Below are 25,960 nucleotides of genomic sequence, written 5' to 3' on the forward strand. Positions count from 1 at the left end.
AATAAAACAATGCAGCGCTGGCACCATATGTCTGAGACTGACCCAGAATATGAAAGTAAACTATTCAATGTAGGGATGGGAATAATTCATCGATGATCGATTAATGGTCACTAAGAATTTGGTTGATCACATGGAGTTTTTAATCGATCTGTGTATTTTTAAATATTATATATTATTTGTATCTCTGACTGCGTATCAGTATCACTGAACTGAAACAAGGCCGAGTGTTCAGTTCTGCGGCTGTACGTAAATAAGCCAATGAGCTGAGAATTGCGTTGGATAAAGCTACAATTTGCAAACTGAAAGTTGCAATAGCACTAATAAAACACAGATAAATACAAGAGGATTAACTTGAGCAAAACTAGCTTACTGTATCAAACCTTGCTAGCATGAATTACTGAGTTAAATTTGATCCAAAACTTATTTAAACACAAAACACATTTAAATATGCAAGATTACTGTGAAAACTAACCTCATGCCTCTTCAGGGGCTAAAACATAAAACATTGAACTCCTTGACATTATCTTTACAGTATAATCTCAGTTGATTTAGTTTTACGATTGACAGGATCAATTCTCTTTTTGTCCTTACAAAATAAAGCGTCCGTTATCAAAACAGGCACAGTACTGTATATATATCTTTCATTTTGCCCGTGTATGCATGCAGCAATTTATCGATTCATTGATTAATTGTTCGTTAATGTTATAGATAATGGAGTTGACGCGTTTCTTCCAAACGCCCATCCCTATTTGAATGTATTATCAGGTTCTGCAAAGCATACACTCTGTGTTTGAATATTAGCTTGCTGTTACCTTTGACCAGGCAACAAAATTTTTATCTCTGTGATAGGTTGCATTTTATGCCGAGTACTTTTGTATAGTCAATTCTGCAATAGCCTACACTATGATCTTCTGATACCCTGTTATCTACTCTGGCCTCACACTGATCTCTGATTACATTGACTTAAATCCCAAATGTTGAAGACTGATTTAAAATGTGTTTTTTCCTAAGCACTTATGTCCCCACCACCTTGCGATGAAGTGCTCTAAACACATGTGCAGAAAAGTAATGGTACGGTCACTTCTAGATGCCTCCTCCCTCTTTGCAACTCTGTTCCTAAAAAATATAACTCAATGCTTCTGTATATTTGACAGTATGCTCCTTCAATCGACTGTAAGCGGAGTGATATACCATGTGATAGATCATGTCACCCGAGGATGCTGTTAAGAGCACAAAAATCTGCAAAAATTGCATGTTTGGGTCAGTCTTTTCAGTACACGGTTCATTGCAGAATAGGAGCACCAACTACTGAAGCAGAAAGGAGGCTTTCCATTACTGACCAGACCCTCGAAAAAGTCTTTTCATCCCGTCATTCTGTATGATGGTTGACCGGCACTAATAGCAGCGTTGTAGAGTGTACAGGGCCTGTGGTTGGCCACAGGATATGAGCTCCTGCTCTGCGGACTGCCTAATGGATGGAGATGTGGTAGGTTATGGTTAGGGAGACTTTTTGTGACTTCATCATCATCATCACCCATCTCCCTTCCCATCCCATTACCTACTCCTCTTCCTCCTTTCTCTTTTCACTGATCTGGTCTGATATCTTTCTCTCTTTGACTCTCGCAGCCTCCTCTTTGGCCCACAGCGATGTCCGTTTCTAATTTCATCTCTCTTGTTTTATTCATTCTTTCATTTTCTCTGCCATCTATTCTGCCTGACCCTCACTGTCTATCTTGACTCTCTCTCTCTCTTTCTCTCTCTCTCTCTCTCTCTCTCTCTCTCTCTCTCTTTCTCCCTCTCTCTCTCTCTCTCTCTCTCTCTCTTTCTCTCTCTCTCTCTCTCTCTCTCTCTCTCTCTCTCTCTCTCCTCATCCCTTTGCATTTTTACAGGCTCTCTGCTGCTCCACCCCCCCACCCTCACCCCCTCCAAACCCACACCATCCCCTTTCCACCCGAACTGCTCTTTTCTATGGACACTGCAGTTGTGTTGTTCCGCCTTCAGGAGATGAGAATATCTGCAGTTCTGCATGTTTGAAAACCTCTGGTGGGCGAAAGATTCTCATCACTGCAGCTGTGTGTGTGTGTGTGTGTGTGTGTGTGAGTGTGTGTGTGTGTGTGTGTGTGTGTGTGTGTGTGTGTGTGAATGCATGCACATGGATTTCTTTGTTTATGGGCGTGTGTGTGTGTGTGTGTGTGTGTGTGTGTGTGTGTGTGTGTGTGTGTGTGCGGCTGGTTTGTGCAGAGTAATCCTGATTATACTCACCTCCCAGTGTCCCATTTTAGGAGAAAAGGGAGGCGAGGGATGGGGGAGGAAGTGGGTGAGATAGAGAGAGAAGGGGGAGGAGGGATATTCTGCCACCACGGCAAACACCCTTCATATGAACAACAGAGTCAGATCAGTGATTCCCCCCAGGCGTCTGCTGCATTGGCAGGCCAGCGGCTCAAGCAGCATTTCGGTCTGGAAACAACTGAGAGTATCAACTCAGCCTGCAAGAGGATTACACTCCTTGAGTGGAGAACCGGCTCTTTCATCATATATAGCCCCTTGTCTGCACAGTTTTTACTCCCTCCTTTTCTTTTTTTCTCTTTTTCTTATTCTTCACGCATGTTTGTATGTAATAGAGTGTTATGTGTGGGATCACCATGTTTTGTGTGTTTAGTCTCCAGCTGCTGGGCTCTGAGGAGAGCTCAGGATTGTGTGGACACGTGGCTTTTTTCGGTGGGATTCATCTGCGATGCTAAGTCCGATTCTGCATTGTATTGTGATCTATTATCATAAAGGCCCATTAGCATTTAAAGTGCTCCCCTTCAGCCCTCCTGCAGTCTATAGGAGTCAAAGCATTACAGCCTCTGAAGACTGCCGAGCGCTGGCAGATTAATCCTGAATCAGGCTCCCTGAGATCTGCTTTTATTCGGGCTTCTTTCATCCACATGGCCATTCCCCGCTGAAATGAACTGAAAGATGAATAGGCAACCTGTTTCTTAACCAGGACAAATGATGATTTTCTGTGGGGAAGCGAGTGCTTGTGTGTGTATGTGCGTGTCTGTCTTTGGGTGACTGAGGGAAATACAAAGAGAGACAGGAAAAGAAAACCTGGATTCATGTTTGTTTGTTTGCATCATATGCATTATGTGTTTGACTCTGCGTGTGTGTGTGGGTCTGTATGTCCTAGTATTTGTGTGGGTGTGTGTGTGTGCACGCGGACGCATGAATTGCATATTTGCCCAGATTCGGTTGGCTCCACCGACTGGTTTTGGGCACCCGGCCTGATTGCCCTTCTGCAAACATAACCAGGCCAAAATGTAAGCTCTCAACCTCTTGATACACACAAATACACACAAACACAAAGCTCCAGGGAACAATGCTGGTCGGTCCTTGCCAATGTTCCGCCAAAAGCTGTTGACACACACAGTGTTTATACACACATGGCGCATTTTTCCATAGGCTGTCTTATCAATTTAACCAGGAGATGAAACATAAGCGGTACTTTTGTGCAGCAGTGTTTGTGTTTGATAAATGATTCATTTGGCGAAAAGTGTGATCAAGGCCATGCCCGCAGTATCTATTTCAAGCAGCCGCTGACTCATCCGGGAGCCCGGCTGAATACCTGTGGCCCCCGATTCTCCTCTCCACTGAACTTTACTTCTATGTCCAGTACAAATGTCTGTCTGCAGGATTATCTGTCTCTGCAGGAGACATTGAGTCTGCTGCTGAATGCTGAATCTATCTGTCTATCTATCTCTCTATCTATCTATCTATCTATCTATCTATCTATCTATCTATCTATCTATCTATCTATCTATCTATCTATCTATCTATCTATCTATCTGTCTGTCTGTCTGTCTGTCTGTCTGTCTGTCTGTCTGTCTGTCTGTCTGTCTGTCTCAAATCCCAACAATCTTCCCGAAAATTTCAAGTTTTGAGAAAACATGTAATACATAATATATTTCAGTAGTTTTATTAGCCAACTGAGGACGTTTATATGTCATTGAGTTAAATATATCTACTCGTTTTTTTTCTTTTTTACCCTGTTCACCTGTAATGTCTTGTAAAATGTGTCTTAAAAGACCATTTCCTCAAAATGAGGTTCTCTCTGAGCCAGAAATCTGCACTTCAGTGTCACCAAACTTCCCAGTTTTATATCTATTACTGTTCTAAAGGTTTTAACACAGGAGTTTGTTCATATATCATTCATAGCCAGATTTATAGAAGATTTTGGTCCTCAAGCATTGTGAAAATGGATTTTTTTTTCATGTCTCTTGACAGTATTTTCTGATTTATGTAGTGATAAAAAGATCTATCCAAAATTCTCTCTGTAACAACATTTGGCTGTAATATTTCATCAAAATGAAACAAGAATTGAAAACCAAGCTTCATCCAGTGCACAGATTTATGTTCCGGAAATGTATGCAAATTAACACACATTTAATTAGATCGGGTCTCATTTGCATGTTAAACATATCATTTCCAAAAATGATTGTCTTAATATAAGTAATCAGCTGGGGAGGTTTCATGGTCATATCTACTAGTTAGAATTTTAACCTATTCATTGAACCCCTTAACTCAGATGATGAGCTGGTGGTGAACAATTGCAATTGATTGTGCTCCAGAAAAAAAATGCACTTGCTGATTGCAAACACTTGCTAACTCCAGCTTTAAAAAAAAAAAAAAAAAGTGAGAATTTGCTGCTAAATTTTGAATTGTTGAACAAGCCACCTTGGGCTCAGGGCAGAAAAACATGACTGATATATTTTTTGCTTTTTTGTGTCATTTTATAAAATAAACAATCAGCCAAGTATTAGAAGAAAACGTACAACAATCTTGGCAGTTGCCTGTTCCATTTTCAAAAAAATGTGACTGCTTGCTGCTAAATATTCTTACTGATTAAATATCTTTGTGTTTTGAACAGTTAGTCGGACAAAACAAGCTTTTCATGCCATTAATTTTTTACTTCTTTATGACATTTTATGGACTAAACAGTTTAATAATTCATTAAAAAATAAAACACAATAAGCTATGCATTATTAACAACTTCTTGGCCTAAACAACAAACATTAAAAACAGGAATTCTGTGTTTCTTCGGAATATATTTGTATAGTCTTTTATTTCAGGGCTCTATCTATTCATCCATCCATCTCCCTCCCCGTTTCATCTATCTCTTTCTAATGATTCAGTCCGAGGTCCACCTACATTCTGTATTTGCAGCATTGATAAAGACCTGAGTGGAATACTGAGCCAGACCCCCCACCCCCTCTTACAAGCACACACATACACACATCCATGCACACGCCCTGAGCCCGCTGCAGTGGCGTGCTCTAATTAACAGCCAGGGAGTCCATGTAGTAGTTGCCGGCGGGGTGATAAAAAGACCATCTGAACCCTCTCAGGAGAGGGGTGGGGTTGGGGGAGGGCAGAGGGGAGCAGATGTAGGCCTGGCATATTTCTCGCCTCGGGGGAGCTCGCCTTCTGACCTCCCTATCGATCTCCCCCTTCTCTTTCCTTTCTCCTCCTGCCTGTATCGTCAATGTTCGTACCACTGGCCTCTATTCAGGTGGATCATTAGCATTGATCAGTCGGGGATGGCGGAGGACGGGGGAGGCAGGGGGATTAGGGTGGCCCTCTCCTCCTCTTGGGTCTCCGTTGGCTGATATCAGAATGTTGCTTTGAGGCCTGATCGCCACCTGAGCTCTAACCACCGACTCAGCATCAGACTCTGAGCGAGCGTTGATTGCTCTCTTGCCTTCTGTGGCATTTCTCCCCTCCACCCTCCTCTCAGCCGCGCCATCAGCAGCGGCTTGACATTCCTATCTGACGGGGTCTCTCCAAAGCTGATGACTGTGGAAGGAGAGAAAGAGAGCGATAGATCCTATCTCCACTCAGCCTCTCATCCCCATCGCAGAGAGTGTGGAAACAGATGGTACACGTCTGTCATGTGGTTAGGTAGCAGGGGGCCCGGAGGAGGAGAGGAGCGGAGGAAAAACACACAGACAGTTGATGCGGCCACGGTCTGCGTCTCGGACTGTGTTTGGCTCCAGATTTGTCAGTGATGCCCAGGTTTGAGCTAGCAAACTTTTAGGGGTTTTTGTTGCGCTTGACAATCAAGGGGCTCTTGATTTATTAACCAAGCAAATTGCCATCTTGGTAATTGCTTTGCTGCTGCAGGAAAGCGGTATATATAATTATAGTCCCAGGTATGGGGGAGGTGTCTGTATGCGAGAGGGATAGAGTGGTTAAAAGGGTAAGGAGAGGAGGAAGCAGGAGTGCTGATGGATGCTTGATTACGTGTCTGGCCATCTGGACTGTTGTCACCGAGATGCTTAATCCCATTCACCACAGAAAGTGCGTGTGAATGTGTTTGTGTGTATGTGAAAAAGGAAAGCAACTGCTTTTCTGCATGCGCGCACCTTGATTTTCCTCGATATGTGTGGACTTGTCTCTATACATTATTCCACATATCCAAATATGCATTCCAAATATGCACACACACACACACACACACACACAAACACAAACACACGCACACACACACACACACACACACACACACACACACACACACACAAACACTTATCCACTGCCCCACAACGTAATCAGACATATCCAGACGCTTTGCAGACACATCCCAGATCGGCCTCTCTAATCGTTGGTACATTTTAACAATTACTGCTAACAAGTCCTTATTACCCCCAGTGCCCTGCCCCTCCTCTTGATCCCAGCTTCTAATTGCTGCTGCTGTTTCTGAGCAGCTCTCTGCATAGTTATTAGACAGGAATCATTACAACCACATAACACAGAGCAGCCACACCGTGGAAAACTCACAGTTCACTGCCACTGAACACCTGTGTTTCTAGGTTAGGAGAGTACTGTATGTGTATGTGTGGCTGTGTTTATACGTGTGTGTGAGTGTGTGCTGCACTTAAGTAGCTCCTGCTGACTGGGCGGTATGTTTATACTCCTGTAGAAACAGCCTGTCACACACACACTAAAACTTAGCTGTATCTGTGCCGCCTACTAGATCACCTAATGACTAGCTAGCTGTAGGAGTGAGCAGGAAGGAAGGAGGAAGGATATAGTGGCTCCGCTGTCCTCGCCAGTATCTCCACTTTCAAGGGCCTGCAGATGTTAAAGGGGGGGGACAGTGGCTCTCACATCACTGTGTGTGATTCAGTGCATGGCATGGTCCACTGTGTGTCTGTGCGGCCAGATAAACCGGTCGTTTGTGGTCAGAGAAACTGCAGATGAACTGTCCCATAAAAAAAGGAGTAAACACATTTGTTCATTATTGTCCCAGTGGATTTGCTCCAAAATAAAGTATGAGCAATTCCTACAATGTCTGAGCCCCCCTGATCCCCACCCACAACCCTCTGTCTCTGTCTGTCTTTATCACTTTATCACTATCTCTTTTTAGCTACGCTCCTATTCCAACTCAGCTTTATTTATATAGCACCTTTCATACAAACACACAGTGCAAAATCTAGACAAAGCAGATAAAACGTTTTTTTAAAAACCCAATAAATATAATACTCAAGATTTCAACAATATACACTTAAATTGTTCATATTAATAAAAAAATAAACACCTGGAATAAAAAATAATCTACAAGCCAATTAATGCAATTTAGATGTGCAGTGTGTAATTTTCTGCCACTAGGGGTCACTCAAGATAAACAACAACAACAACAAAATGTTAGTTTTATTAGTTTTACCTGGGTAGAATTCCTCCAGTGTTCCTCATTCAGGAGATTTTTATGGGAGCTGAATTATCCACAGAGTTCTCTTCCTCTCCAAAACAAACAGACCTGGTGATTAAAACCAGCAAAAACACTGAATAAAGCAGTTTCAAAATCAGTGTTTCTCCAACACTGCAGCACGTCAGCAGAGGGGCTGCTAGCCAAGCTGCTGCTAACGTTTGCTCAGCTTGTTTCTCTGATAACTTAAGATCCAGGCGTCTGGTGACTCAAATCCTTCCTCTTGTTAAAATAGAGTTAAAAACCACCAAGATCTTAAAGTTGTATCATAAAAAGTCCACAAAGACACAATGCCATTGACAGGTATCTAAATTGACCATTAAGAACCATGAAACTGACCATTACCTAAGTGGAAATGTTACATATTATAGTTTTAAAAATTAAGGCTATGACATTACTCCAAATTAAAAGCCAGATTTAAAAGTTAGGTCTTTAATTTCCCTTTAAAAATACTGAGAGAGCGTGCCAGTCTAATACCCAGAGGTAGTGAGCTCCACAGTTTAGGGGCATAAAAACAGAAGGCGCTCTCACCGGTACTCTTGCGGGAGACATAGGGAACATTTAGAAGAAGAGCAGTGAGAGGTGGAGTGATCGGGCTGGAACATAAAATGGTAGAAAAATCTGTGATGCATGGAGGAGCAAGGTCATCTAAAGCTTTAAAGTACTTTTAAATCAATCGTAAAAGATACAGGTAGCCAGTAGAGTGACTCAAGCAGCAGGGTAATGTGATCCATGCTCCTTGTTTTAGTTAAAACTCTCTATAGGTCCATAACTATTTTAGTTCTAGACGTTTTAATAATGATAGCGTGTCTCTGGGTGTGGTGTTGTCTGTTAGTTTGAGCTTCAGCAGTCCATTTGATCCACAATGAACTTGAACATTTGAGCTTTTATACAGACCTTTATGGTCCCCAAGTGATGCATCCCAATTAGGGATGGTAATAATGAATCGATTAATGGTTGTTAAGAATTTGGTTGATCACGAGGAATTTTTAATCGATCTGTTTATTTTTTTATTTTTATTCTATCTCTGTCTGTGTATCAGTACTCACTGAACTGAAACACAGCCGACCATTCAGTTGTGGCCATACATGAATAAGCCAATGAGCTGAGAATTAAGTTGGATAAAGCTACAGTTTGCAAACTCAAAGTTGCAATAACAATTATAAAACACACAGAAATACAAGTGTATTAACTTGAGCAAAACTAGCTTACTGTATCAAACCTTGCTAGCATGAATTACTAGGTTTAATTTGAACTAAAACTGATTTAAACCCAAAACACATTTAAATATGCAAGATTACTGTGAAAACTAACCTCATGTCTCTTCGGGGGCTAAAGCATGAAACATTGAACTCCTTTAGTTCAATCCTTGTTATCTTTACAGTTTAATCTCAGTTGATTTAGTTTTACGATTGACAGGATCAAGTCTCTTTTCGTCCTTTCAAAATAAAAGCATCCATTATCAATACAGGCTTCTGCACAGTACTGTATATATATATTTTTATTTTGTGCATTTATGCATGTAGAGATTATTTGATTAATTAATCCCAATCCCAACCTTTTTCTTTAGCACTAACATTTGGTTATCACTTGTAGTTTTTACTGAAGTTGGTAAAAGAACTATTGAATGGATTGCCATGAAATCTAGTACAAACATTCATGGTCCCATCAGGATAAACCGTAAGAACCTCAATGATCCCTTCAGTATTTTAGCATCATCACCAGGTCAAAATATCTCCTACAAAACTCTCTTTCTGTCTCGCTGTAGTCATTTTTCACCTCTTTGTAGTTTTGATTTGTATTTGTAGTGTTCTTGTGTCTCTTTGCAGTCGTTTTGACTGTCTTCCTGATATTTTGTGGGTGAAGGCCAGGTGGGCCTCTGACACTTTGGGCCCCTGTGCCCAGTAGGCTCTTTCAGTTACACAGTACCAGTCAAAAGTTTGGACACATCTTCTCATTCAATGTTTTTTCTTTATTTTTACACATATGGAATTACGTAGTAAACAAAAAAGTGTTAAACATTGTGTTGGCTTAATTGCTTAACTGCTAAAAAACACTGATGCCTTACTGAACTTGACATAAGAGTCAAGAAGTCAAATCCACGTTGAAGAAGCATGATATTTTAATACAGCAAGCTTATCAACAAAAATGTATATATATGATATATGCAGTCCTATATAACAAAAAAATACATAGCAGTTAAAAGGAGGAAGAGTGTCCCAGAGAGGACGGATCAGCAAAAAGTGCGCAGGAGTGAGTCCCAACCGCTCCCTTTCTTTTCCCCCAAACTCTTACTCTTAACACTACTGGGTTTTCGTGCACCCGCCACGTCGTCAGATGTTGCATAATAAGATTGCATTACCAGATGTTTTCAGTCTGTTGTATTCCTTATTTGTGTGTGCATGAGATGAAAAGTTCAAACTAAGAACTCAGTTTTCTAAGGACAGAGAGCAAGTCATCACTCTTCTGGTATTTTTTAAAACATATATATAGCTTTCCTTACACAATATATGTTAAATCTATGTGTGATATGTTTTTTCCAGCGACAACATACCAGAATATGTTTCACATGTTAGATTCTAGACAACTTTTGTTTTGATGGTCTCAAACACATTAAGAAGGCACTAAATTACACAAACTCTTGACAAGGTTCCCCTGTTAACTGGGAACTCATGAATCTGACTGAGAGAATAAAAGAATTGGGCAAAGTTGTCATTAAAGGATACTGTGAAGAATCTCAAATATAAAACATATTCTGGTTTGTTTCATACTTTTTTTAAATACATAATTCCATATGTGTTCCATTATAGTTTTGATGTATTCTGTATTAATCCACAATGTTGAAAATATATATTTTTTTAAATATAATACAAACTTTTGACTGGTAGTGTACATCAGCACGGAGTGCAGAAGAACAAAAAAAAAGAAAAGAAAAAATAAATTCAAATTAGATAAATCAAATCAGATAACAACAAAAATAGCTCATAAGAGTTTAATGTAAGAGCTGATATCTGGCCATTTTCCATGGTTTTCTTGATAATAACCTAAATCATTGTCCAGGATCGACCGTGCCCTCTGCAAAACTTGTCTGTCATAGATATCTGCTAAAGAAAGCTGCTGCATGCCAGTTATTCTGCTGGCTACTTTTAAAAATACTACTTTCTACTTTTCCATACCAAGAAATTAAAGAAAAAGTTCAAATGAACTCAATAACAGATTTATAAAATAAAGCCATCAGTGTCTTGTCCACATTAAAAGTATTCAGTCTACGCAAAAAATAAAGTCTCTGCAGGCCCTTTTTACAGATTGCAGATGTATTAAGGTCCTGGGTTAAGTTCTTATCGACCACTGTTCCCAGGTACTTGTAGCACTCAACCGTCTCAACAAATGAGCCCTTGATTAAAGTTGGGAAGGTTGAGTGGGAACATGAAAGCAAGGAGAAAACAAGGGTGGTCTAATATTTTTTTCCATGACTGTACATGATGCTGACATGTATGATGCTTTGTGAAATATTCTTTGTGTAAAAATTCAAGTCACACCTAAAATCACTAGAACCGTACCAATTGTTTTTAATTGGCCTATTAATATCAGAGTATTAAGTTTCAGTCTACTCCGTAACTGATTCCAGATGAATGGCTAAAGGCTACTTTTCTAAGATTAATATTTACTGCAGGAACATAAAGTGTAATCACTTGAACGGGTTTATTGTCTGAGACACACGATAAATAAGATCTACCCTTTCTAGATTAATAAATAAATGTTCTGAATACTTTCTTTCTTTCCCTCCATCCTTGCAGAGGACCTGTTGCCATTTGGCTTCCCCAGTATAGACATGGGCCCCCAGCTGAAGGTGGTGGAGCGGACGAGGACAGCCACCATGCTGTGTGCAGCCAGCGGCATCCCCGACCCGGAGATCTCCTGGTTCAAAGACTTCCTGCCCGTGGATCCCGTCAGCAGCCAGGGCCGCATCAAACAGCTCCGATCAGGTGAGATAAACATGCCGTTATTGTCAGATTATTTAATTTGGAAATAAGTAAACAAACAAGTGCATCTAAAGCTTAGCATCGCTATCAGGTAAAAATCCCTCCTGCTCTAAATGTGGTGATTATCATGTTTTAATTATGATTGAGGGATTACATGCTCCTCTCTGAGTTTATCTACATCCTTTGGGGGTGTAAAACCTTTTTAAAGCCAATTTCATAAAAGGGATAATTGTGGTGCCCATAAGCCAATAAAAAAAAAAATTGTGTTTTTATTAACATTTGGGAGAAAAGATTATGAAAAGATGACACTTTGAAGGCACAAATCTCTCCCCTTTGTGAATCATAAATGCGAAAAAAACACGGAAATAAAAGTCCTATACACTTATTACAAATGGCTTTAAAAAGTTTGCAAGCAATTATAAAGTAAGTTCACTTTTAAATAAATGCCTAATATAATAATCAATCGACCCCAAAACAACCATAATTCTCTTTTCTCAAAATCAATAGATACACAGAGAGAAGTTTCTCCACATTAGCTTTTTAACTGATGCTCCTCTTGTCTTCTGACCCGCCCAGCCTGAAATTGTGTGAAATGAGCTCAGTGTCTTAAATCTGAATGTATGATGACTTTGCCGGAGACAGTAATGAAAGAGGGAGGGAAGCTTTTTTTTTTTTTTTTTTTGCTGCTGCTGCTGCTGCTGCTGCTGCTGTTGCTGCTGCAGAGAAGAGAAAGAGTGTCATGCAGACGGATCGAGGGGTGAATACAGAGGAATCACATCTTGTGCTTAAGACAGTTTGTTCAGCTTTGTTTATGCTCTTCTGTATAGATGATACAGTGTCTCCTGGAGTAGGCAGACACGTATTTTCTCAGCCATTCTCACTCAGCCGTCCTCAGGGGGAATGAAAGTGATGGTGAGGCGAAACCATTTTGTTGTTGCTTCATCCATATTCTCTGTGCTCCTCCGTCCTGCCAGCTCTGATATCTGCCTGCTGTCAGCTGGTATCCTTCACTGATCACTCGCCCTGCGTCAACCTGGTGTCTGCATCTCCATTTGCACAGTTGGCCATTACGCTGTTGAAACAAATCTAAGTGTCGCACGTTCAGATTTTTTTTCAGTTACTCTTGCTAAACCTGTCAGGCCCGACACGCGTGCAGTTTACAATGACAACAGTGTCGGATTTAACCACATGAATGTCTCAGTCGTTTTGGAAAGAATGGATCTCTGTTTTCACACAGAAGTCGACAGAATCAGGCCTCTCATTTCTAGCCAGCGAGTGTCGATTTTGCCTGGTCAAATGACAGCTGAACCTAGCAGATTTTATCAGTGGTGTAATGTCACTAAGTACATTTAATCAAGTATATTGCTTATGTACACATTTTAGGTATACTTGTACTCGAGTATTTAAATTTTATGCTACCTTCTACTTCTTCTTCACTACATCTCAAAAGGAAATCTTGCACTTTATACTACACTACATTCATTTGAAAAAAAAAGCTTAAAATAGCTTATTAATACAAAATATAAATTACCTAATTATGTTGTATTATTATAGGTTAAGCCACCCAGTAGTGTATAAAGTAGCTCCACCTTTACCAGCTGCAACATTAAGGCGAGACACTACAGGCAAAAACAAAATATGATGGGCAATTTTGTGCAATTTTGCTTCCATAACATGTCGAAAACATCCAAAGTACTAATGGTGGAATGTAACTAAGTACATTCACTCAAGTACAGTACTTTAGTACAGTTTTGAGGTACTTGTGCTTGAGTATTTCAGTTGTATGCTTCCTTCTACTCCTTTTCACTACATCTCAGAGGGAAATATTGTACTTTTTACTCCACTACATTAATTTAAAAAATGTTTCTCCTAGTTACTTTACAGATTTAGATTATTAATACAAAATATTAATTACCTATTTATGATATATTATTATAGGTTAAACCACCCAGTAGTGTATAAAGTGGCTCCACCTTTACCAGCCGCAACATTAAGGCAAGACACTACAGGCAAAAACACAATACGATGGGCAATTTTGCTTTGATAACATGTCGAAAACATCCAAAATACCAGTGGTCGAATGTGAAAGTACATTCACTCAAGCACAGTACTTTAGTACAGTTTTGAGGTACTTGTATTTGAGTATTTCAATTATTATGCTACCTCCTACTTCTCCTTCACTACATCTCAGAGGGAAATATATTATTAATACTTTACCAGCTGCAACATGAAGGTGAGACACTACAGGCAGAAACATGATACACAGGTCAATTTTGAGATTTTGGGCAATTTTGCCTCCATAACATTTTGAAAAAAATCCAAAATACACACAGGGGTTTATTTTTACCTCAGGCACCCGTGTATGAACATGTATGTGAATTGTTGAATGCTGACATGTGTTAAAGCTCTTTGAGTGGGCGTTATGACTGGAAAAGTACATAACTGCATATAAAAATGCAGTCCAATCGACATTTTTATTACTTTGTGCATTTGCATCTGTAGATTTCTCCAAAAGTAAGAATTAGTTAATGCTTCATTTTCAAATTTAAACATTTTTAAAAAATCAGTTATCAGCTGTGGATGTTTCATGGCGATATCTATTAATCCAATATACTTAATTATACACTTATTATAATCCAGAAATACAGTAAACATGGTGAATCTGAAATGGATCTCCTCAGGTTTTTCGGTCAGATCTTGTTCTTGTACTACAGCCTCATACAAGCTGCAACACCAAGTAGAGAAAGCTTTTCACACCTGCCACGCTTAGTTATGGTTTCTGTGATCCTGTCCGCTGCTATGATTAGACAACCACTGTTTGGGGGAGGGGTTTAGTAAACAGTAGTAGTGTTTGCTGGTCGCCGAAGCCCATTTTGTGTGCACAGACCAGTTTTAGCTCTCATACCCATGCCTGGGATAATATCCAGTAACCTACTCATGTGTAAAAATGGAAACTTACCAGAATACCTTAAGTGTAATTGCCTCTGCAGTGGGTGTAGGTGGAATTTGTTGTCTCTGCTGCATGAGTGCAGGTGAGACAAAAGAAGAGAAAAACAAGAGAGTTTTACAGCTGCAGTATGTCCAGTGGAAACCTCAGAAGCACGCCAAAGGGAGCAGTGTAGTGATCGTTTTAATTACGATAAACACTTTGCAAATGGTTTGCTATTCTCTCCTAATAATTTATGAGAAAGTGTTGGTGGCCTTGGAGCTACAAAATAACAAAGAACCTCCCTCAAACCTCTCTGTGCATCTTTAAACAACTTTTTTTCCCACTATTTTTTCTCTTAGTAAGAGCAGTTATATTATTGGTAAGACAGCATCTATCTTAATAAGTTCCGCTCAGTCCGCCCCGAGACTCATTTTGTCCTCTGTAGGGTGTCACAGATCCATGACACTGATTCACCGGTACAAGAACGTGAGGCCACGTATCACATCAGTGAAACAGTAGCAAGACAAATGGCACAGTGAGATCCACCGCAGGGTTTAATAGGATTCCAAATCACCAAAAGCATCGCAAAGCTGCACAACAAAATGCAGTGTATAATGAACCAAACACTGCAGTGAAATGACTTGGAGGAAATCAATTACACCTGAGCTAGGCACAAAATGGCACAGAGATGTGTTATGGATGAAACACTCCTTTAAAATCTGTTTAATGGGGGCAACTTCCAAGCAATGCCTCAGATTTAGTGGACGGCTGCCAGCTTGCGTTGGAGTGCAGCCAAGGATCTGTTTTGGGCCACAATTATTGTTTTCTCTCTGTCTTTCCTTTTCTTTCTCTGTTGGGTCTCGGAAATATTTTTATGGCCCATATGGGTCAAGATGAAAAATGAGATTGAGAACGACTGCACTCGAAGACAACTCTCGGCCGTTTCACAGCCCATAAGTACCCGTCGCCTGTGGTGTCCTCTCGCCGCAGGTAACTGTCCAAACGATGGCCGTCGACAGTTGTGAACACATCTACATTAAACCTATACACACGCCTTCAGTTTCCTGAGGGTTCCAAACATATGGTGCGGTGTAGAGATGAACTTTTCCTGACATCTTTATACTTCAACCAAGCATCCATCCATTCCTCCATGCCATCTGCTGCACCAGTTTAGATGTGCGTGAGGAGAACCATGACAAGCGATCTGTCTATGGCTGACATTTGGGACTGAGATCTGGAGAGTTTACCTAAGCACTTAACAGCATTCGTAGACCTGCACTCAGACAGATGGGAAGCAATATGGACCCTGAGGTCGACTGCTGGGTAATGGATAGACCTGTCCTGGCCAAGAACTGTGATCTGATCAAAGGTTGTGGTTATGGTAGCGGTCAGGGTTTAGGTCACTGTTAAGTAAAGCAGAAAGAGAAGTGATTAAGACATAAAGACACCTTAAAGTCAGCTCAACACTACACCAGTGATATTTTAAGGGCAATACGTACCCTAAATGGACAATAACACATCATTTTCATCCATTGCTACTTTATCTTTTATCTTTAAACTATTTATTATCTTTTTAGATTCTTTATTACATGTGCATAATGTCTGAATGTCTTTTTTTAAGATCTTTATATAGTCATGGAAAAAAATATTAGACCAACCATGTTTTCTTCAATTTCTTGTTCATTATGATGCCTGGTACAAGGTACATTTGTTTGGACAAATATAATGATAACAGCAACTTTAATTTGAGAGCTGATATCTAGCCGTTTTCCATGGTTTTCTTGATAAGGATTTGGGTTATTATCAATTCTTCTACAGTCTTATACATTTTTGTTTTGTAGTGAAAGGTCCAGAAAAGTGATTTCCTTGACATCTTATTTATTAATACAATGACGATAAAGGAATTCTTGAATCTTGAATCTTGAATTTTAACAAACCGCAAAAATATATTTGTTCAGGCATCTCTTAAAATGAGTTTTGACTGTTTTTATTGAAGGCAGGCTCTCTGATCTCAACATGTTGCCTCTGCATCAATAAATATCTCTTCTACTGAGGTTATTTTTGGCTATGCTTGTTTGCCAAATATTTTAAGACTTATAAACAGACAAATAATGGAAAATAGTTTTAAAAAATATTTAGATGGATGGATGGATGGATGGATGGATGGATGGATAGATAGATAGATAGATAGATAGATAGATAGATAGATAGATAGATAGATAGATAGATAGATAGATAGATAGATAGATAGATAGATAGATAATTTATTCATCCCGGAAATTCAAGAAACCAGTAGCAGCATTCGAACATACATTGAACACTATACATACATTTGAAATTAAAATAAACTTAAGCTATAAATAAAATTTAAACATTTGCAGAGAAATTGGACATGACTGTGAAATTAAACATTTGCAGGAAATTAAATGATATAAATAACGTGTAGATAAATGAAACAATTGCAAAGATTACCAGGAAAATAGTGCAAAACAGAGAATAAAAGTATTGATTGTCTATTGTCCTACCTGCCCTGACTGACAGCTGTTGAACAAGGGGACAAAAGAGTCTTTAAGTCTATTGGTGGAGCTGGACTGGACTATTTGTTTTTGATGAAAATCTAGGATATTTTTTTTGAAGGATTTATCAAACTTCCAAATGGTTTACTTTCAAACGTTGTTGTGGTAAAAATAGCATCGTTGGTCTTGATTGTTGGTAAATGAGCCATCTGAGTTAAAAGTTAATGTCTCACCTCGTGGGAGAGCGGCGTCCAGGTGATCTGTTTGACCTAGATCTCTCAGAGCTATCGGGTTCGCAGTATCTGTTGTCATGTAATTGGCCGAGCCTCAGCCCAGCAGACATTATACACCATCCGCGATTTCACAGCAGCTAAATTTACTGAAGTCACATCTCATTCTGGGTCTGTCAGCAGCTTCCTCACTAACAAACTGCTCTCCCTCTTTTCTGTTATCTTTCACTTTCTCTTTTTACAGCTTTTCATCCTGCTTTTTCCACGCTGACTGTCATTATATTTGTCCATTGCCAGTCATCTGTCAACACTGTGTGTTTACGTATAGATGCGATGACCTTTACAGGTGCCTATATACAGAACACCTGTCTATTTCCATGTATGGTAATGACATGTTTTGCATAAAAGAAGATTTCAATCGCCCATTTCAAATTTGTGCTGATGGTTAGCCATATGAGCTGCTTCCAGCTGTCAGATGAGTTCTTGTTTGCAGAGCTCCACCTGTCCAGCTCCATCTCTCCTCCGCTCTGTCTTTCCCTCGCTTCTCCTTCTGCCTGCACCTCCTTCTTGGCGACTAGGCTCGGCTTGTAGAGCAGATAATTTATTCCTGTTTATCTCCCAACTCTGCCCTGTACCGCGGGGAAATGAGAGATGGAAAAATAGAGAGAACGAGGAGGGCACGAGCTGTTTTCTTTCATGTAACTACAGAAGACAGAAGCAAATGGATGACAGCTTCAGCTAGCAGGGCCTCAGTTCACTAAACACACTCAAACACACAAACTCAAACACTTGTGCCCTATGCCGTGTGTAACAAGTCAAACTTCCCCTGCTCAGAGCACCCAAAACATGTTGTTGAAACTTCTGCACGTACTGATCAGCTATGGTGTAAATGACGCACACACAGAAACACACAAACTTCCTCTGTGGAACCTCTTAGCGCTTAACTGGCTGGGTTTTTAAGATTTAATTATTTAAAGCTTTGCTTTTCTTGCCATTAAGATAACACCATGTTTATGTATCTGCAGTGGTGGAAAGTAACTAGTGAGTGCATTAACTTAAGTGTTAGATTTAATTCTGATGCATGTCTGCTTTGCTTTAATACAGAGCTGCGATTGTTATCTCTGCCAGGCACAAGCCTGGACAGGATCATGCGTTTGGTTGTGTGTGTGTGTGTGTGTGTGTGTGTGTGTGTGCATGTGCGTGTGCGTGCATCTGTCTGCAGCTAACCTCCCAATAAAACTGGACCCATCAGCCTCATATTTTTTGTGCACATTTATGCCTGTATGCTCAGGGACATCTTGTGGTTGTGGTGATTTACAATTTTTGAAAAACATATTTTTTTATTACATCCTGTAGGAGCTGCAGGTGATCAACAACTACTTTAGCAGCAAAATGCATTTCCGGCAATCTGCCAAGCTAAGAAATAGCCTCATCTGGTCTGTTGCAGGGAACATTTTGGCCTTTGTCTTGGCTCATAAACTGTAGAAAGATTTGGCTTCATTTTTGGACCGGAGCATCTGCAGATTAATTCCATACTCAATATGTTATGATCCACTAGAGTTAGGAATGAAAGGACAGAAATATTTGAAAAAAAAAAAAATTCACAGCATCTTGACTGTAAGGGAGCCAGCAGAGATAACTGAGTGAGATTCAGCTCTTCTTTGAGGGGAGAAGGAGACACACCTGGTGAAGCAGCACTCTATGTAGTGCACTGTCTCGTTTTTATTTTTGAATAAATCAAAGTATTTTTTTCCCCGAGTCCAGGATAACATTTACCTATGTCTTTACCTTGTTTAGCCTGACCAACAGTCCAAACCCGTTATAAAAACTGAGACAAGCAACAAATTCTCCCATTTGAGAAGCTTGAGCCAGAACATGTCAAAACTTGAAAGAGTTGTCAATTAGTTGTCCGTCAATCAACTAATCTTTGTCGTATTTCTCAACTAATTCCATTTCATGCTTCTTTGTGAATCTACTCTAGCGCATACTACCACACTGCATGTCAGATGGAAATATTTGATGTTTTATGAACATATTTGACTTCTTAAGTTTAGTTTAGAAATTCTACATAATTTTCTAAAAATGATGCATTGTTATGGATATATATATATATATATATATATATATATATATATATATATATATATATAAGAGCACTTAACTGAACCATTTACAAATGTTACTAGCGTGTGAATGTATGAGTAATTATAATAATAATAATGCATGCATAACAGTTACATAAAAGAAGATATATCATTCTGATCATTCTGCACAATCATTTGACACACATGTATTGTACCTATGTACTGTACAGAAAGCTGGACTTAAACTTGTAATTGAGTATTTTTACGTGTGTGGAAATCGCTACTTTTATTAAAATCTATCTGAAATTCTTTTGCTACTGTGTGTGTGTGTGTGTGTGTGTGAGAGAGCTGAGCATACTATATCTTCTGTTGCTCTATATATCTCTATACATCTCTCACAATCCAGATCCCTTTTATCAGCCTCTCAGGAGATCTGATACAAAACACTGTGCTTTGTATCAGACTTAAACCAGCTCTTTGTGTGTGTGTGTGTGTGTGTGTGTGTGTGTGTGTGTGTGTTTGAGTGAGAGAGTGTGCGTGTCCATGCTTGTTTATCCACATGCCTGTGTGTGCGTTTTGAGTTGTGTCTTTTTCCTCTCCTCCTGCAGCAGAGTGTAATCCATGGTTTTGTGCTTCCTCCTCAGGCTCCATGTCAAAGTCAGTTTCAGATGAGATGAATGTGACAGAGCAGGCTGAAAGAGCAAAGAAAAAAAAAATCACTGCTGGTAATTCAAAAGGCCGTTAGCAAAAAAATAAGAAAACAAAAGTAAGAATAGCACCCTGTGAAACAAAAGAATACCTGACGAGGGCTGTGTGTAATTATAGCACGTTTAGGGAGACACTGTTTATAACGGTGGGATCAGGGTTGGAGCATAAAAATTGAGGAAGTAAAAGAAGCAAGTTGAGGAGTTAAAGAGCATCGTCGGGTTGTTGCCGTGGGGCAAAGCTTGCCAAGATAGAAACAGGCTTTCTTCATGGCAGCAGTGAGCCTGCTGTAGGAGAGGAATCACTCTCTTGTAAAGTGGTGTACAACAAAAGGTGCTTTAAGTGTCATCTAAGTTTATAAAAAGTCATTTTGAGACTTGTTTTTGACTTCCAAACTTTTTGGAAGGCTGTTCTGATTTTTGAATGTGTTGCACAGCACGGGAAGAGAAAATACATGGGTCTCTTAAAAAATACAACTGCTGGTATCTGAGAGAACAGCCCATTCAGACTCTGCCTCGCAGATATAACAACAAAGCAGACTTTATTGGATGTTGAAGCAATAGAAGCGAGAATACCCCAGGGTCGAAATATAACAGAAACAGACCAACAGACAAACATTTAAGGATGAAAAGGAGAAGATGCAAAAGAAAGGCAGAATAATTTTCTGCAAACTCGACTAAATGTCTTTATTCTCTTTCTTTCTCTCTCTCTCTCTCTCTCTTTCTCTGTCTCTCTCTCTCTCTCTCTCCCTTTCCGTCTTTGCAGGAGCGCTACAGATCGAGAACAGCGAGGAAACAGACCAAGGGAAGTACGAGTGTGTGGCCACCAACTCTCAGGGCGTGCGCTACTCCTCGCCTGCCAACCTATATGTGCGAGGTAGGACCGGACACCCAGAAACGCACGTGCACATGGACACACACACACGTGCACAAACAAACACACAGAAATCACAACTATTAAGCTGCTCTTTATACAAAATAAAGTCTTTTTTCCATTTCTGTGCCTTTTAAACAAGTAATACTAACCCATCCATTGTCTACAATATATGTTGACCCTGTTGTTTGGTATTTCTCACAACCACCTTTAACAAGTCCACCTTAAACCTTGGTGTGAGCCCCTACAGTGGAATCTAATTGAACATGAAGTTGGGACACACCTTGGTTTAACTGCATGGAAACATCACTGATGTGTCTACTAAACTGGCTTCTGTACAAGAGGCAGATAAAGAGGAAAATGTTGCACAAAAGATTTGATTGGAGATTTGAATTGATATATGTAAGTTATTCTTAAATACATTAATGCACCCACATGATCCCTGTTTAACTGAGTCTAGCCTCTGGACTGTGGGTGCAGGTGCATCTTTATGCCTGAAAGAGACCACGACCAATGTTGAGATTTATAGTTTCTATGTTAAGTGGGATATCGGAGGGCGTGTGCGTGTTGGTGAGTGCGTGTGATGCAGTGGAGCGAGTGGCTTTGCGCTGGCCATTTTTATTCTCTCTGTGTTTCCCCGTTCTCTCTCTCCCCCCTCACGTCATTGTGTTCTGCATCAACCCCCTCTCATCCCTCAGAGCTTCGAGAAGGTTGGTGTGCTCTTTCTTTTCTTTTGTTACTCCTTTGTTTCAGAAAGCTTCACTTATTGAAACAGAGAGAAACAAAAAAGGAAAAAAAAAACATTTTAAGGACACCGGAGTAGATTTAAAGTGAAATGGTATTGTCTCCTAAAAAAAGAAAAAAGAAGTGAAGAGAGTTGATTTCTCTAAAGCTGCTACGATGATGAAGTGGTCTGCCTACGCAGCAGAGTGCATTGACTGCATTGTGAGGCCTTGTGTGCAGAACCCTTGGTATTGCCTTCACTCCCCGATCAATGTTTTCTGCATGGTATGATCTTGTTGTCATGGAGACCCAAGAATTGGAAGATTAAAAAGAGGCGATGTTTGCATGGAAGGAGTGAGAGAGAAAGAGAAAGAAGCACCGCTTGCATGTCTGTTGACTGACGGACACAAGAGCATGGCACAGTGTGTGTTCACGCATATTGATATGCTCGGATTGTGATATTATTGAACTTGCTGTCTTGTCATATGTGGCTACTGTCTGTTCTTTTTTTCACTTGTTTTTGTGTCATCATGTGTAACGTTGTGTCTCAGCTCACATGTCATCACATCTGCTCCAGTTCTGCACTTGTTGCATTGAGTGGAAATGTTGCACTGGCAGTCACGCTTGTACATGCTCGCCTGTGTTCATGTTACTTTGTGCCGTGCAGGTTTGTAGGAGAAGCATCAGTTATTTGGCCGGATTCATGCCAGAAACTCAAGATGGCAAGTGTTTTTTGTTGTTGTTGTTGTGTTCGTTTTGTTTATTTGACGCTTACATGGTTGCAACAATATTGTGCATACACAGTTAAAAGAACATAATTAATACCACAATAAGGTCACAGGACTTCTTTTCATTCTGGTCCTTGTGGGGGTGGAGATAGTGAAGTACGGCATTAAAAATATTCACATTGGGCATCATCATTCTAACAGGCTAAAATAAACACTTCCTATTGTAATAAACTCGTCCATTAAATGATCAACAAGGTCGCCCTTACAGTTGGAATAAAATACTTTTTATATACAACTCTGCCTACTAAGTGAACATATTTACTCAAGTAATGTACTGAAGTACATATTTGCGGTGCTTCACTTGAGTATAATTCTTATACTCCAACACACTTCATAGGATAATGCTGTAATAATAACTCCTATATATAGTTATTGCTTCACAAATTCACATTTTACATAAAAAGTATAGGATGACTTTTTAAAAAATATTGCATTATCATAGATTCAACTACACAATAGCCTCCAACTCAACCAATTACTACAGTAAAATCATGTGTAATACATGAATGCATCAATAATAATTATACAATAATATAAGTGTATACTGTAACACGTTCTGCATTTGAGTGCTTTTACTTTAATACTTTTAAGCTATAAGAGAAAGATTGAATGACATTCTTCTTATTTCAGATTTTCAGTTTGATTTAGAAGCAATAGTCTGCTAAAGCCTGAGGCCCCGATAAAACCAATGTGGACCCTTAAAAATCACTTTGGCAAAGCGCATCGGGCAAACAGTGTGGTGAACCTGTGGAGCGGGGCTCTCCCACTGTCCAACAGTTAGCAAGCTAGCGAGCCTATTTATCTGCAGAATAAAGCATAAGCATTATACTAACTACTGCCTGCTCACACACCAAGCATGTGCTAGCCAATTAGCATATGAATAATGGGAAGTGCAATGCCACGCTTGCACTGACATGCTGAGAGTATTTTAACCACTTGTAAACAGTTTTACTGGCAGCGTGTTTCTAGCTATGCATCTTGGTTTGGTGGGAGCCTAACCTGTTCTAGTATGAACAATAGCTTATTGTGGCTAGCTTAAGTACACATAGCTAGATATTGTTGCCATTATTGAATGTATGATCCTTCTCTACTTGTGCTACTGTCTGCTAGATTTAAGCATTTAGCATTAGCACAGTACCACTTTAAAGGCTGAATGAATGAGTAGGATTTGACCATAAACACAACAGTCACAGGCGATCCCTCCTCCGCGGATCATCAACATCCGAGAAGCAGGCAAGTTTAATGAACTTCAGTCTAGATGATAGGCCAATATTGTGTCCAGACGGGATCATTTAGAGGAGTGTCTCGAGCCTCTGACTTAAATGATACAGCATCAGCCAGGCCACGCCCAGAAATAAGATAAGATAAGATAGAACTTTATTAATTCCGAAGGAAATTCTGCTTCCAGATTGTTCCTAAGCCCCCAAAACAATTACAAAAACAATCACAGTATAGGATAATATAAGAAAAACAATGAACAAAATAGGTAACAATAACAATATAATGACAATTATACAATATAAGAAATGTCCCAAACACAGCAAAATGAACAGAAAAGATAAAATCGATGCAGAGGGCAAGGTGTCTTCAGATACAGACACTTCTAGTGAGTTATTTTTGTATGAATTTGATTTTCTAGGACAATCATACCCATTGTGCCTTTAAGTACATTTCACTTAAAAAAAGAATTACATTCTTTAATATAAGTGACATTTCAAGTTACAGGTATAAGAACATCCCAACTCCACTGTAGCACAGCGTGTGCTGTATCTCTGGCTGTAGCTATCTTCACCAAACACTCTGACACGCCTCTATTGACTGACATTTGGAATTAATCATATCCATTCACATTTTTAGATATCGAGGGGGGATATTAATGATTCCCTCTTATTACAGTGGGTAATGAAAGCAGTGTCCTTGAGACAGACTGGATGGTGCTGCGTAAATGTCAGCTCAGTGACGGTGCTGAGATGCAGCGGTAATCCTTATGGCTGTGCCAAGGTCTCCCCAGTCTGTAGCCTCCAGACTCCCTGCAGAGGACGGGACTAATGATAGCCCCGCTAATAAAGATTGAAGCTCCTGGCTCTCACACACTGTATAGAAAATGGAGGGGAATCATGCGGCCCGGCACGATTAACTTAAAGCTAGAGGCTCTGTGAGCATGTGAAGGATTATCCCTTGTTATGGGCTGACTTTATTGTAAAGTACTCGGCTATGTCTGCAGTGGATTCTTCAGTCTTTTGTCTCCTTTTTTCTTTTCCAAGAAATACTGCTGAGGTCATGTTTCAGATTACTAAACGATCATCTTCACCTTCATCCTCTTGTTGCTCACATTACAAATCCATATGCTTATTAATTGCCATATTTGTTTTATTTTGTAATTTTGATGAAAAATAACTGACTGAAAGAAAGTGATGGTGTTGTGTCATGCTGCATTGCACCTGCTGTGTCTGTCTTGTGCATGGAGCTGTCATGGATGCAGTCTGTATGTCTGTCTGTCTGTCTGTCTGTCAGTCTGACAGTGTGTCTGTCTGTCTCCAGCATGCTCAGATGAGGAGTTGCCTGCCTAATCATGTCTGTTTTCTAACAGATCTACCTGTTTTTGTCTCTTTGTCTCTTTCTTGTCTTCAACTTCTGTATCCAATTCTGGGTATCTTCCAATTATTTTATTTACAAGTATTCCAAATGCTTTGCACTTTATCTGTTATTATTCATGAAATGATAGTGACGTCACGGCACATATTTTATTTATTTCAATTTGTTGAAATCATGCAAAAATGTTAACTTCTATTCAATTGTCTCTAGATTCTTTGAGTAGGGGGATGTGGCCCATGAAGATTCCAAGTAATGATGTAACACATAAAGGAGTGGAGGTTATGCAGTCAATTTACCCATATTTATTCATCTTTATTTTTATTTCTTGAATTATATTTAGCAGAATTACAGCTGGATTTCCAAGTTACCTTAAGAAAACTGATTGTTTGCTACCTCGTCTCCTAGAAATTATGTTTCCACATAACCAAACTGCATTGTCAAGTATGTTTTGGACACATTTTTTCCAGAATTAGATTTGAGGTTGTGGTGGATCGATGGGTGAAACAAAAACAGGATTTTCATCCAGGAGACAGTTGCATCCTGAGTGAAACAGAATGTCAATTTTGACTTGAGCCATGGTTTTTACTAGACCCAACCAGTAGAGGTGTGAATCAGCAGAGGCCCCACGATACGATTTTATCCCGAGACTTGAGTCACGATACCATATTATTGTGATTTTAAGCATTTTGCAATATGGTGAGTATAAATAAGAGAAAATTCTCAATCTATTCATCTCACTTCAGTCTTTTTATTTCTCCACAATGAGAGTCAAACCCACAGACTGACT

At 39.7% G+C, this 25,960-nt stretch overlaps 1 protein-coding gene across 1 annotated transcript in view; it reads left to right on the forward strand.

Moving 5' to 3' along the window:
• Positions 1–25,960, forward strand: part of LOC131979850 (receptor-type tyrosine-protein phosphatase S-like) — an 87,713-nt gene that overhangs the window by 26,013 nt on the left and 35,740 nt on the right. Inside the window, exons 5-6 of the mRNA XM_059343903.1 lie at positions 11,545–11,733; positions 20,960–21,070. Coding sequence (XP_059199886.1) covers positions 11,545–11,733; positions 20,960–21,070 — 300 coding nt within the window. The remainder of the gene's footprint in view (positions 1–11,544; positions 11,734–20,959; positions 21,071–25,960) is intronic.

The sequence above is a fragment of the Centropristis striata genome, chromosome 11 (genome assembly GCF_030273125.1).
Source record: "Centropristis striata isolate RG_2023a ecotype Rhode Island chromosome 11, C.striata_1.0, whole genome shotgun sequence".
Taxonomy (NCBI): domain Eukaryota; kingdom Metazoa; phylum Chordata; class Actinopteri; order Perciformes; family Serranidae; genus Centropristis; species Centropristis striata.